At 46.4% G+C, this 13231-nt stretch overlaps 1 protein-coding gene across 11 annotated transcripts in view; it reads left to right on the forward strand.

Annotated features, from left to right (window-relative positions):
- The window catches only part of fat1a (FAT atypical cadherin 1a), a 74621-nt gene that overhangs the window by 32901 nt on the left and 28489 nt on the right, over positions 1 to 13231 (forward strand). For 9 of the 11 annotated variants that reach the window (XR_007195696.1, XR_007195698.1, XM_048263272.1 and 6 more), the window contains exons 5-10: positions 3165 to 3494; positions 3855 to 4065; positions 4481 to 4549; positions 5221 to 5360; positions 12364 to 12639; positions 12905 to 13115. Coding sequence is in view for 9 of the 11 variants with exons in the window: in XM_048263272.1 (XP_048119229.1) it covers positions 3165 to 3494; positions 3855 to 4065; positions 4481 to 4549; positions 5221 to 5360; positions 12364 to 12639; positions 12905 to 13115 (1237 nt within the window). In the remaining 2 variants the exon portion in view is untranslated. The remainder of the gene's footprint in view (positions 1 to 3164; positions 3495 to 3854; positions 4066 to 4480; positions 4550 to 5220; positions 5361 to 12363; positions 12640 to 12904; positions 13116 to 13231) is intronic. The other 2 variants (XM_048263295.1, XM_048263345.1) reach the window with 1 other exon arrangement.

Here is a 13231-nt window from a genome sequence, read left to right on the forward strand (position 1 = left end):
CTTTACAGATAATTAGGTACAGGCTGCTCAAAGAGCTGATGAGAACATCAGCTTTTACTGTGATTAACAGTCCACTTAAAAAAATGCAATAAAGAGCCAGGGAGACACAGATATCAGTTTTGTTTCAGATGACTGACCCATTTTCTCAAGCATTTGTTAGTGAGAACTGTACACACACACACACACACACACACACACACACACACACACACACACACACATACTTTTTCACAAACTTCCTCTGACTGACTTTCTCAGCCTGAGTGGTAACCATGGCTACTTTAGAACTCTGACACTGGTCAGCTCAGTGTGTCTGGTAAGAGTCCAGCAGGAAGTGCTTTATTGACCTCCACTCTCCCCTCCCAGCTAGTCTCCCACTGCCCCACTAACTGGCCTCTACCCAATGGAAGCCTCTGACTGGAGGTGCAGTGTAGGGGGTTAGAGGTGCAGATTCTGTGGGAGCCATGAGGCTGGGTGGGTGGATTTGCCAGGCTGGTCTGCACCAGATGCCACCGGGCAGGGGGAGGGGCTGTGAAGTGTGAGGGAATGAAGGAGAGGAGGCTGACGGAGGTGTGGGGGAGGTGTAGGGTATGTTTATGCAGCACCACACAACAGGCAATTTACCCAGACTCCCCACACCCTTCCCTAAATCTGCTAGACTGGGCTGCCTAGAGGAGGGGAAAGGGGGGGTGGGTGGGTGATAAACACCAGTGTGTGCTCTGACATGCGGTGCAAAGCAGCGCCATGTCATTTCATGCAGGAGGGGAGCATCCATGTTAAGCACCAGTGCATTACCAAGCCCTCTGCTGACAAGTGGACCCACCGCCTGGTTGTTTCCCCGCAGAGGAATGGCAGACATCTCCTCCCCACATGGCTGTTTCGATGTCTGGCGGGGACCACTGGTCTCACCCGCAGCAGACAGCCATGCGCTGAGTCAGTGCGCGTGCACAATGAAAAATTGTGAGCCGTCGGAGGCCTTCTTTTGTGTCAGCACCTCCGTTAGACAGACGGGCTCCACGATAACCAAGCTGTTTTGAAACACAGAAAGCATACCCTGATGAATGAGTTGCTCGCAACGCTGCACCCGCTACAAAAAAGCACATTCACACACACAAACACACATAATCTAGCGCCCCTCACCCCCAAACATACACCCCTGTCATATCTCCTGTCTGACTAATTGGTGTATTCTGCCGTTTGCAAGATTTGTTTTCATAATTGATGCTCCATCTTGCCTTGTGCCTGGCATAATTACTGCTCAGAAGTCACTGTTTACATAAAAGCAGCCTCAGCTTCAGGTTCCTCGCTGTCTGCACTCATTGAACAAAAGAACAGTAGACAAGTCCCCCCCACCCCCTCTTCTACCAACAGCTCCTTTTCATCAGAAACTGTCCTGATACACCCATCTAGTCAAAATGAAAGGGAGAACAGTTTGAACTTCAAACCACTCCCTTGGGAGAGACGAAGATAGATACAAAGAGGGAGAGACATATTTGGAAAGAGGGAGAGAGAGAGTGAGAAAGGGAGATGGAGATAGAAAGACAGAGGGAGAGAGAGAGAGAGAAAATTGCTAGTGCCAGAGGGCTCTACGTCCTACCTTTTAATTAATTCTATACGAGCAAATAGCTTGGGCAGCTTTGGACAGCTTCGAAAACAAGACGGGAAAAAAAAAACATGTTATGGGCTTAATCGCAGCCGCCACCAAATGGTGTGTGACTGGCTGGCTGGAGCATGTGGGCCAGAGACCTGAGCAGATGGTTTGAAAACGACTTGCTTTTTTTTTTTTTTTTTCTTTAAAACCAAAGCTGTTTGCTTCCTCTCCTCCCTCGCGTGCCCCTCGTCTGGTCATCCGACTAAGACGATGCCCATTGGGTATTCCGCACTTTGATAAATCCAACCCTGCGCTGGCTGTTCTTTTTCTGTTTTGTGGCGGTCAGCTGATGGTGTGGATCTCATTAAACTGTGGCCACCACAACTGCTGTGCTCTGCAGTATGCTGGATTAAATGTGGGGTGACAATCCATGGCTGTGGGTCAAATTAATGAAGTGTTAGCTGGACACCAGAAATGGTCAACAATTCTGTGAGCTCATGAATTGTATGAAGGCATCTGTTGACCGCCTATGGCTGCTTAGGTCTAAGGTCTGGATCAGATGATTTTTTATCACATATGGAGAAAAAAGTTATTGTGTGTGTGTTTTCGTGTTTTGATGTTTGTTGTCATCAGATTACTTCCTAGTTTTACAACAGAGCCTTTTGTCCCTGCCAGTTGCTGTAAGTGATGTAATTCCTTCCTTAAGGGACAGATGGATCTCAGCATGGGGCATGAAGAAGAGAGGCACTTTCCCTTGTGTAACGCCTAAGCAGAAATGCTCTTGAGCTAGACTGAGCAAGTGAAAAAAAGTTGGACTTTCTCATGATTTTAGTTTCAAATGGTGTTTAAGAAAATAAAGATTGGATTGAAGATGATGGAGTAACAAAGGAAAATGAGCAATTCATCCCTCTAAGTAGACAGGCTCACTCATGGCATGCTATTCCCTCGTGCATTTGTTTATCTAGGCATTGCATGTCTTAAAAGATCATTTGACATCTAAATGCAGAGGGAATTGCTTCAATTCTGTCACCAAAGACAAAAACACGTTTGATGCAGCCACAATATGAAGAAGGCGTGGGAAGTCACTGGAAAGCAATCTGTTTTACCTCATGCGGTTGATTAATTCTAGGCCCCAGAAATAAAGAAGCGTCTTTAGTCCTAGCAGGGCTGTTCATTGAACACTCCCGGGATACTGCTTCTTGCACACAACATGTGAGCCATTACCGCCCTCTCCCCTCACATAGGCGCATTGTTTGGTGTGCCAGGTTTAAACGAACAAGTTGATGACATCTAAGAATTGCATTTATGTCTACTTTGACCATGAGATGAAGCTGTAAGTGGTTCGCACTCTTACAAAAAAGGAGCAACTGGTTTTAATAGAGCAAGAGCAGACGTTTCAGCCATCCGGCTATTCTCAATGCTCATAGTGAATCAACCCCAGACATGCAATCAACAAATTTGACCATGAAAAAAAGGAACATGGGGCGAAAAAATCATTGTTTTTCCGTCTTTCTTTATTTCTTTGTTGATTAAATTCTAAAGCTGCGGTGATGTTTTTTCCTCCCTTCCACAGATCACGGTGTCTGACTATGGCGTGCCAGCCAAGTCCACAACAGTGCGCGTGGTAGTCCAGGTGCTGGATGAGAACGACAACAAGCCACAGTTTCTGGAGAAGATCTACAAGATCAAGTTGCCCGAGCGGGAGAAGCCAGAGAAGGAGAGGGCCCTGAAGAGAGACCCCGTCTACCGCGTCATCGCCTCCGACCGTGACGAAGGACCCAACGCTGAGATCTCCTACAGCATTGAGGAAGGGGACGAGCACGGCAAGTTCTTCATCGAGCCCAAGACCGGCCTGGTGTCCTCCAAGAAGGTTTCCTCCGCAGGAGAATATGACATCCTTACGGTACACATTTTATTTATTTTTTCAGAAAATGATCTAATGCTTTTCGAGCTTTTCTGTATGTGACGAGATGTGTCCTTGTCATAAAAAAAAGAAGCGAGTGTTTCATTGAGGTCTCTGTAAATACCCTGGAAGAATGCTCCTCTGAAGGCATGCAGCCAGTAGGGCTACATGCTGGCTGAGCCAAGGAAGCATTGATATCAGACCTCCCTGGTGTTTCTCACGTGACATCTGCTGGCTGACCTGCCCTGTGGGGGGTAACAACATAACAACAGGTGTGGGGGGAGCGGCTGCCATCTCTTCCCACTACTGGCCTGACACTGATGGTGTTTGTGTCTGCCCCCATCCTCCTGTCACTTGTAGATCAAAGCTGTGGACAACGGTCGTCCCCAGAAATCCTCCACCTGTCGGCTGCACATCGAGTGGATCGTCAAGCCCGAGCCGTCAGCCACCCCTCTGGCCTTCGAGGACTCCCCCCTCACCTACTCTGTCATGGAGAGCGACCCTGTGGCTCACATGGTGGGGGTCATCCTCATGGAGAATGCAGAGACGCCTGTCTGGTTTGAGATCACAGGTAACAGCTGTTTTGCACGAGTAGGCCTAATAACATGCTAGTAATTGCTAGTTAGTAATGGCTAGTGTGCTGATTGCTGTGAATCCTTGTGTGACTACATGTATGGCAGTCACTTGTGTATAAGAAAGATTCACATAATGTTTTTAGGGCATTTTTGACGTGGCTGTGGGTGTCGTGTGTCGATGCTACTTCTAATCAAAGCTGACCTAGCATGATGTTGGATCTCGTTTCCTGTGCACTTTCAAGTTAATTACTGTTTCTGTGTTTCTTACATTTCTGCGAATAATTGCCCCTTTCCCTTGGCCTATCTCTTAATCAACTTTGACTGACAGTTCTTTCTTTCTCTTTTCTCTCCTACCTTTCTGCGTGGCTTTTTGTCCTACTTGGAATGTATAATTTGCTTTGGATTTGCAAGGAGACGTAGAGGCTAAAGAAGTGTTTTACATCGTTCAGATGGCTTGTGACCTGAACTGTACGGCAGAAGGTATCTGCTGGGATCTCCTAAATGAGACCTTCATTAAGAGATCTGTGACCCCTGTGGTACTTGTGGTGTTTACTCGTCCTTGTAAAGCTGTTTGACCACCCCAACTCTCCCCTAACTGTTATCTCATTCAGAGACACTGGAATGCTTTTCCATATGATTCATGTTATTTTTGGTATTATTGTTTGTTGTTGTTCAATATTTATGTTGATTATTGTGTTATGTGAAGTTGCATTTTCACCATGCGTGGCCTGGACACATGCATGTCATGCATTTCACACGTATTTGATTATTGTTATTTATGTGTTCAATCTAAGGTATGGAATATGTCATAACAGCTTCTGTCACCTCGCCTTTATTTACCCTTGTTTGGTGAATTATAATTTTTTTGTTTGTCGTTCTAGTTTCCCCTCATATAGTGTGCAATAAGAACAGCCTATTTGCCCCAGCTACCCTCACCTTTGTGTTGTAAAGAGCAGCCTATTTGCCCCAGCTATCCTCACCTTTGTGTTGTAAAGAGCAGCCTATTTGCCCCAGCTACCCTCACCTTTGTGTTGTAAAGAGCAGCCTATTTGCCCCAGCTATCCTCACCTTTGTGTTGTAAAGAGAAGGTGATGATGAAAAACTAATTTCCTGTCAATTTCCATTGTCCTTGGTTTGCTGCAAAAAAAAAGGTGGGAACTACGACAGCCGTTTTGACGTGGGCAAGGCAAGTGGTACCATCATCGTGGCCAGGCCCCTCGACGCCGAGCAGAAATCAAATTACAACCTGACGGTGGAGGCAACAGATGGAACCACATCTATCAGCACCCAGGTAATTGAATGGCTAATGAAATGTTTATGGAAAAAAAGATGATGGGGGGGATGGTTGATTCTGGATCCTGTCTTTCTTTTGAGCGTATTGGTAATGATGTGTGTGTGTGTGACAAGCAGTTTGAACAGTATAACGTATATGATTGTGTAAATAACGCGTGTGCACGGATAGTCGAATGACCCGTCAACTGATCGAGATATATTTCATCAATACTAAAATTCTCTATTTGTTTATTCTGTAGCGCACATTCGCGGTAGCATGGCATAGAAGTTATATACCAAGTCACTGTTAATTAAGTTAGAATAGTGGATACGTTTTTGCATTCTCTTTGTTCTGTTTTCCACCTAATGCTCTTGATAATGCATCCTAAAAATATTAGTGTTGGTAATGTAAATAACCAAATAACACTATCAGTGGTTCAAATGTTGTCAATTATTTGTATGCACACCCCTAGTGTAAATAGTAAAAAAATGTGATGTTTTTTATGTCAGGGTATTGGTAGAATGCTTCCACGACAATTTGTCTCTTTGAGTTGGATCAGGGGTTGGATTCAATTTCAGTTGCACTCACATCAGGTCAGCAGAAATGGAAAAAATTATCATACAGAAAGAGAATAGAACTAAGATTTTTTTTTTTCATTCCACGTGGGTCGGAAATTCCGTGCATATTGCCGAGGTCTGGGCTGGGCCCTGATTAGATTAGTGCTCTTGCCGGTCTGGTCATCTGCCGCTCAGACGGGCTCCAAGCGGACCGTACGTCACCACATGTGTTGGCAGACATTCCCGGGGCCTCAGGCCCTGATCCAGACGTGTGCGTTCCTCTCCGGTCTGCGCTGACACTTCTGGAATCTTCCATTGTCTCATGCCTGAGGAGGCCGGAGAGGATGGAGCTGTCTGGACAGAGTCTATGGAAGCACACATTCCTCACATGGCTGTGCTGAGTTTGAGTTGGTTCAGCACAGAACAGGAGCTGTGACTTGGTGATGGCCATGGTGGGGAAACCAAGCAAAATCCCTCTTTCCACTTAGTCTTAAGAAGTAAATGATCAAGCATGCATGGCAGTGTTTTTAGGATCAGGTGGTCTTTCCGTTCAATCCTCACAGATTTTTATTGTTTTTTTTACAGAATTAAACATCTGCATAAGATCCACAAGACAAAAGTAATCCTCTAAAGGATTTGTATGGACTGAAACTGTCCATCTCTGTTCTTACAGTAAAATGTGAAAGATGGGGATTGGTACTCTCACTCTTTCCTAGTACAGTGGGTTGGAGGGCGGCTCTCATGGCTGCCCTCTCAAAGGTTAAACGGAACCTGAAGCGGAAGGAAAGCTCAAGTCTGTTGTTGGGTTTTTTTTGTGTGTGCTGTGAATGCAGCCCTTTCAGAGCTGGTGCCGGGGTGCCGGGGCCACCGAGCCCAAGCAGAGAGTTTTCCACTTGGCCGAAAAGAGACACTGACTCCCCCCGCCGCCTCCCTCCATACATCCCCCTTCCACCCCCACCTCAAACTGCCTTCATGTTTACAGCTCAGCCGAGTTTGAAGTGGAGTGACAGAGTGCTTATTGTGACAGGGGTTGAAGCGATGCCCCCATCCCACCCCTCCACTGCCATCAACCTTCCCATGCCCCCCTCCCTCGCAGGCAACAGACACTGCCGAACTACTTCTGATCAGTAGACTGCACTCGGACACAATAACATCAGACACAGAGGCCCGCCGTCAGAACCGTTCGCCAAACTGAAATGTACTGGAGGGAAGGACTGGTGTGTGTGTGTGTGTGTGTGTGTGTGTGTGTGTGTGTGTGTGTGTGTGTGGTGGTGGTGGGGGGGCAGTTTGTTGATGATTCTTCATTTCTACTCCACTTTTCTTTTCTTTTCCCCCCCTCAGAATTGGTGGGGAAGGAGGGAGTGCATGACACACAAAAGGGTGACATAACAAAATTAGTCACAGTGCTGCCGCGGTTCAAAGACGCACCCCTCTTTTTCTTGTCCAAGCTTGTTAACGTGAGTGGCATTGTGAGGCCCCAGAACTATCACACTCAATCAGTTACACTTGGTGGGCACACACACTCAGAGCGTGCGTCGTACTTTCTCCAAATTCTGTGTTTGATGTCAAAAGGGGGTAGTGTGTATGCATGTGTGAAGCAGATGAGTCCTCTCATGATTTTGTCACATGCACTCGCCGTGTGTGTGTGTGTGTGTGTGTGTGTGTGTGTGTGTGTGTGTGTGTGTGTGTGTGGGGGGGAGGGAGGTGTAATTTAATTTCAGCTTGTTGATGAATCCATTTGAATCTCTAGAACAAAATTCAATAAGCACACACTCGTGACATGTTTCCCGATATTCCTGAACAAATCCATCCGGTTCACCACTCAACTCCACCACATTACACAGAGCAGGTGACTGAATGGGGCCATGGAAAAACATGCCTCGTCTTCCACCTCGCGTGCCGCTTTGGGCCGCTGTGCAGCCTTGACAGTCCATGTCAGTCCTCTTTCCAATTAGCAAGCGAGAAGTTGGAGGTTTGCTCCCATCAACACTTTCAAATAGCTCGCAAACAGGCAGGTGCATGCGACGGACAGGAACTAGGTCAAATGGACAAATTAGGCAAATATTTGCCCTTTTTTTACTTATTATGCCTGGACACGGGCACAGTTTTCATCGTCTGTTTTATTAAACAGCTGGAGTGAGTTTGCCCTTTTTTTCTCCTTTTCCAGCACTTAGAGACATTGTGGTTTTTGATAGCTGCTTGAAAGTTTTTAGCTTTTGATCTCTGTCTTTGAGACTGCGCTGCAACAATTGCCATGCTTTCATTTAAACCTGAACTCAATAAACAAAAATTCAAAGCATGAGAAATCTTAACTTTATTAGGAGTAAAAAGGCTCTGCTTCTCTTCATCCTGCATTTTTATTTTTGTGATTTTACTGGCAAATGCATCACCAAATTTATGAAGAGCATAGGACTGCATTTTTTGTTTTTAAAGGAAAGAAAATCTTAAGAAGATTAGAGTCAATAGCTGGGTGTTGTTTATTATTTATTTTTAATTTGTTTACCTTGTTTTCTGTGAACTATCACTCATGGCTGCCCGTCTGAAAAGAGCATGGCACTGGTTAATCGGTTATTTCGCAATCTGTCACGTTCAACTCAACCCAGCCCTTGTGGCGACCTCCCCGTACCCCTGTGATAGCCTAGGCTATATCTCCTCCTGAAATCAGAGTCATGTGTAGTCTAGGCCACCACTCCAACCTTAGGCCAGATGGCCATCTGAGCACTAGCCTGCCCGCGTGCCTGCTCTATTTTCTCTTTGTTTTATTTGGTATTCCTTTCCCCTGGATGGAATGTGTTCTTTATTGTTACAACGTTTCTCCTTTTCTTTTCTCCCTCTCCCTGAAGCACCACATTTTAGACTGGCATGGAAGGATTATGATTATTGTGGCCTGAAAGAAAACAAAATCAGGACGTCTGCTCTAATCCTATTTTGGGAACATGGGCTGCATGTTTGGCTGTGGTGTGTGTGTATGTGTGTGTGTGTGTGTGTGTGTGTGTGTGTGTGTGTGTGTGTGTGTGTGTGTGTGTGTGTGTGTGTGTGTGTGTGTGTGTGTGTGTGTGTGTGTGTGAGAGTGTGTGTGTGATTGTGTGTGTATGTGTGTGTGTGTTCACCGTGCATTCTTGAGTGCACGGTGTGACATGTACCAGTCGTCTTTGTACGGTGTGTGTATATGTGTGAGTGTGTGTGTGTCTGCCAGACTATATGGCCCCTTCGACCTGCCACCTGGCAGTAAGCATTGGTCTCTGTGCAACAGGCTGGCAATGTCTAAGCTGTCACGTGTCCTCAGCCAGGCACTGTGCTGGTGGCGTTTTCTCTCAGCCTTCTCGCCTTCTTTCTCTCTCTTTGTGTGGGCGGCTGATGGATGTTGCACAGCTTTCTGGGAGCTGGCACCATTTTGTCCTGTGCTGTCCTGTCTGTCTCACACAGCACAGTACCCCCTATACACATTGCCCTTTGCCCTGGTGTGTGTGTGTGTGTGTGTGCGCCAGACTCATTCATAGCTGTATGAGGAAATTGTTTATTTGCCAGATGATAGATAGATAGATACTTTATTGATCCCCAGGGGAAATTCAAGAATGATCATGTATCTAAAGAAAGAAAGATCATGTATCTACATCTGTTTTTGTGTGTCAGAGTTTCTTTGGGCACCTTAAGAAAATCAAGTGTGTGTGTGTGTGTTGCGTATTTGTGTGTGTGTGTGTGTGTGTTGTGTGTGTGTGTGTGTGTGTGTGTGTGTGTGTGTGTGTGTGTGTGTGTGTGTGTGTGTGTGTGTGTGTGTGTGTGTGTGTGTGTGTGTGTGTGTGTGTTTGTGTGTGTGTGTGTGTGTGTGTGTGTGGTGTTTTAGTGGGTTGTTATTAGAGGGGTTGCAGCAGGGCTCCTCTCGGCTGGTGGGCCTTTGGCTCCAGGAAGGCGTTCTGCTGGGCTCAGCTGATCCCAGCAAACTGCATTCCAACGCGGGCATCTCACAGGCCGAAACACTGCCAGGATACCCAGGCGCACGCTCTCGTCTCTCTCTCTCTCTCTCTCTCTCTCTCTCTCTCTCTCTCTCTCTCTCTCTCTCTCTCTCTCCACCCCCACACACACACACACACAGACACACACACCATAATCTCACTGCAGGAGAACCACAAGCTGCTCCCCTGTGCACAGTCTGTTCCTGTTCAACTTGTCTTTGTACTGCTTGCCATCTTTACTCAGCTTTCTTACTGCCTGACTTTTTCACATTATACTTTTCTCCTAATTCTTCTCTTTTTCTTTGTCTACCCTCTCACCCTTTCTTTATGGTTTAGCTATAGACATGCATTTCTTAAATGAGCTTTTCTTTCACACACTGCTCTCAGCTTTTTCTCTTGCCAGTTTTCATCTCTCTCATCTCTTTCATAATGTCTCTCAATCTGTTGAGCATCTCTTCTTTCTTTTATATCATCTTCCTCTATATTCTGTCCCGGCAAGTCTCTCCCTTTTAATCTTCCCAAGTGATAGGCCCTCAGTCTCCGTGTGACACGACTGTGTGTGTGCTTCAGAGATGTCTCATAGGAGATCTGCTTTATGTCACTTGCAGTGAGTGTGTGATTCTTTGTGCGTGAAGAACTGCTCTCTGGAGATTTGTGAGGATTCCAAGTCTCAGTCAGCAGCAGGTAGGGGGTAGGGAGGGAGAGGTGTCATGTGGAAAAGGCATACATCAAGGCAATCAACGTTGAGTGCTTTTTGAAACCGTTCAGACACGGTTACAAACACACACTCGCATGCAGAAAGACAGGCATGCACACACACAACACACACACACCTTTGCTGGTGCATCCAGGAGACAAGCAGATTGGCTCGTTGTGCCATTTGTCCGCCATTGTCATCATTGTGGCTGTCACTATCAGCTCCATGAATAGCCATCCCATTCAGCAGAAGCCTCTATCTGCCGCTGGCCAGGCTTCTCGGCATTGTCTGGGCCAGGGCTCCGCTCCCCAGATCCCCCCCCAATCCCCCAACAGTATCTGCTGAAAGGGAGAGACGGAGTAACCTGGGCTACAGTGACAAGGGGTGGAGGGGCGCTGGGCTTCTGGGGTGTGGGGTGGGATGGAGGGACAGCCTCAGATCTCCCAGCCCAGGCACGGTGACTCCTGGCAGGCCATGAAACAGTCTCAGTACCCCTTGAGAGACCAGCAGCTGCTGGAGGGAAAGAGTGCTGGCGATGAGCTCGCTATCGTCCCCCAGCTGAGAGCTCCCAGAGGACCCATAAGGCCTGGCTTCAAAAGTCAGCCGTGCTAGCTGCTGCGTCTCCGCCAGCCATGTTGGTACGATGGGCGCAGGCAGGCGTCTATGGCAGGCAAGACGGTCTACACTGAACACTAGACAGGTCAGCCTGGCTTTTCCCCCCCCTTTGTGTTTTCTCTGTGTGTTTCTTTTTTTTTTTTCCAGAATTCATTTTAGTCTGTTAAAAGGGTTTTGTCTAAAAGCATAGGCTCCGCAACAATGAGAAGCGCTGTCTCCCCCAAGCGCCCCTTTGTCCGCGTGGCGGCTCAGCAGCTGGCTCCCAGGGCTTTGTAGACGATGCTTTTTTGTGTTAAGTGTGTGCGTGTATGTGTGTGTGTGCGCGTGTGTGTGGCTTGATCTATGTTGAACATTGCCCCCTGCTGGAAAGAATGTACCTGCCTAATCTGAGGTTTATCTTTTGTTCTCCATTTTTGGTCATGGAAAAAAAGAAGAAAGATTGCTTTTGCAGTATGGGATTTTTCCTCTTAGTGGGTTAATTCCTTGCTCGAAAGTCGAAGATTTGATCATGTTAAAGAAATAACAAAGCAACTATGATTGCACAGGTTATTTTTGCTTATTCCTTTTTCTCTTGTAAATAATTCAGTGTGTGTGTGTGTGTGTTTGTGTGTGTGTGTGTGTGTGTGTGTGTGTGTGTGTGTGTGCAGGCACATGTGTGTGATTTGTTTCTGGTTATCAAACATCTGTGTCAGAATGTGTCCCTGTGCATCTGTTCATAATGTGTTGAATTCATCAGACTTCAGCCTTGTGATTAATAGATTGTAACAACTTAACAAGCACATTGACATTTCACTCAGAGCTGGTGTTTCAAAATGAAACAGTAAATTAAATAACACATCACAGTCTGACTTCGCTTGGTATTTACTGAGGTAAATGTCACTCCATAGCTATCACAGCCTCCTTAACAACCACCCACATTTCATTTTGGTTGGCGAAGGTTAGCCAACATAGATTGCTTGTTGGAAGTGACAAGCACCCCAGCATTTAAAGTATCATCTGGTCTAGTATGTAGATCGATTAATTCAAAACAACACTAATGTGTGTGTGATAGAGCCCTGATAAACTCTCTTTCTCAAAAAAATTTCTGTCAGTACTTCTAAAACACACTGCCATTCTTCTGTTCCTCACTTCCCTTCTGACACTCTGTTTTTTCATATACTCACATCGCCTTCTCCTTTCTCCCTCTCTCTACACAATAGGTGCTGATCCGAGTGATTGACACCAACAACCATCGGCCTCAGTTTTCTCAGCCCAAGTATGAAGTAAGCATAGCAGAGGACACAGCACCAGACACAGAGGTCCTGCAGATCAGCGCCACCGACCTGGACGAGAAGAACAAGCTGACCTACACACTCCTGAGCAGCACCGACCCCTTCAGCCTCCGCAAGTTTAGACTGGACCCGGGAACTGGAGTGCTGTACACTGCTGAGAGACTGGACCATGAGACCATGCGGACACACACACTCACAGTAATGGTGGGTTGAAGTGTTATTCGTACCTTATGTGACAGTCCAACTGTTAGTCAACTATAGCAACTATACCAGTAGCAATATAGAATGTTCATACTATTGACGTGCATCTTAAAAAGACGGATTGATTGTTGGTCTGCTGTTGATGCTATACTTGGTGATGTGATTACATTATGGTTTGAATTAATGGACTAGATAACTTTGAGCTTGTGTAACCAACACCTCTGTTTTGTTTCTTTTTCTCTCGATCATGTCCCTTCACACTAATCAGGTCAGAGATCAAGACATCCCAGTGAAGCGCAATATGGTGCGAGTCATTGTCAATGTGGAAGACACCAACGACAACGCCCCTTGGTTCTCCGGCATCCCATACGCGGGCCGTGTCTTTGAGTCTGCAACTGTCGGCTCGGCTGTTCTCCAGATCACAGCCCTGGATAAGGACAAGGGACAGAACGCTGAGATCATGTATAGCATCGAGTCAGGTGACTAAACGCAACATCTCAGATGCCACATCACATCCCAGTGTTCCGTTCCTCACATGCCAACCATGACTTCATAAAAAGTTCCACTCATAAGCACTCAGAGCATCAAGGCCGGG

The sequence above is a fragment of the Alosa alosa genome, chromosome 1 (assembly GCF_017589495.1).
Source record: "Alosa alosa isolate M-15738 ecotype Scorff River chromosome 1, AALO_Geno_1.1, whole genome shotgun sequence".
In the NCBI taxonomy this organism is placed as follows: Eukaryota; Metazoa; Chordata; class Actinopteri; order Clupeiformes; family Clupeidae; genus Alosa; species Alosa alosa.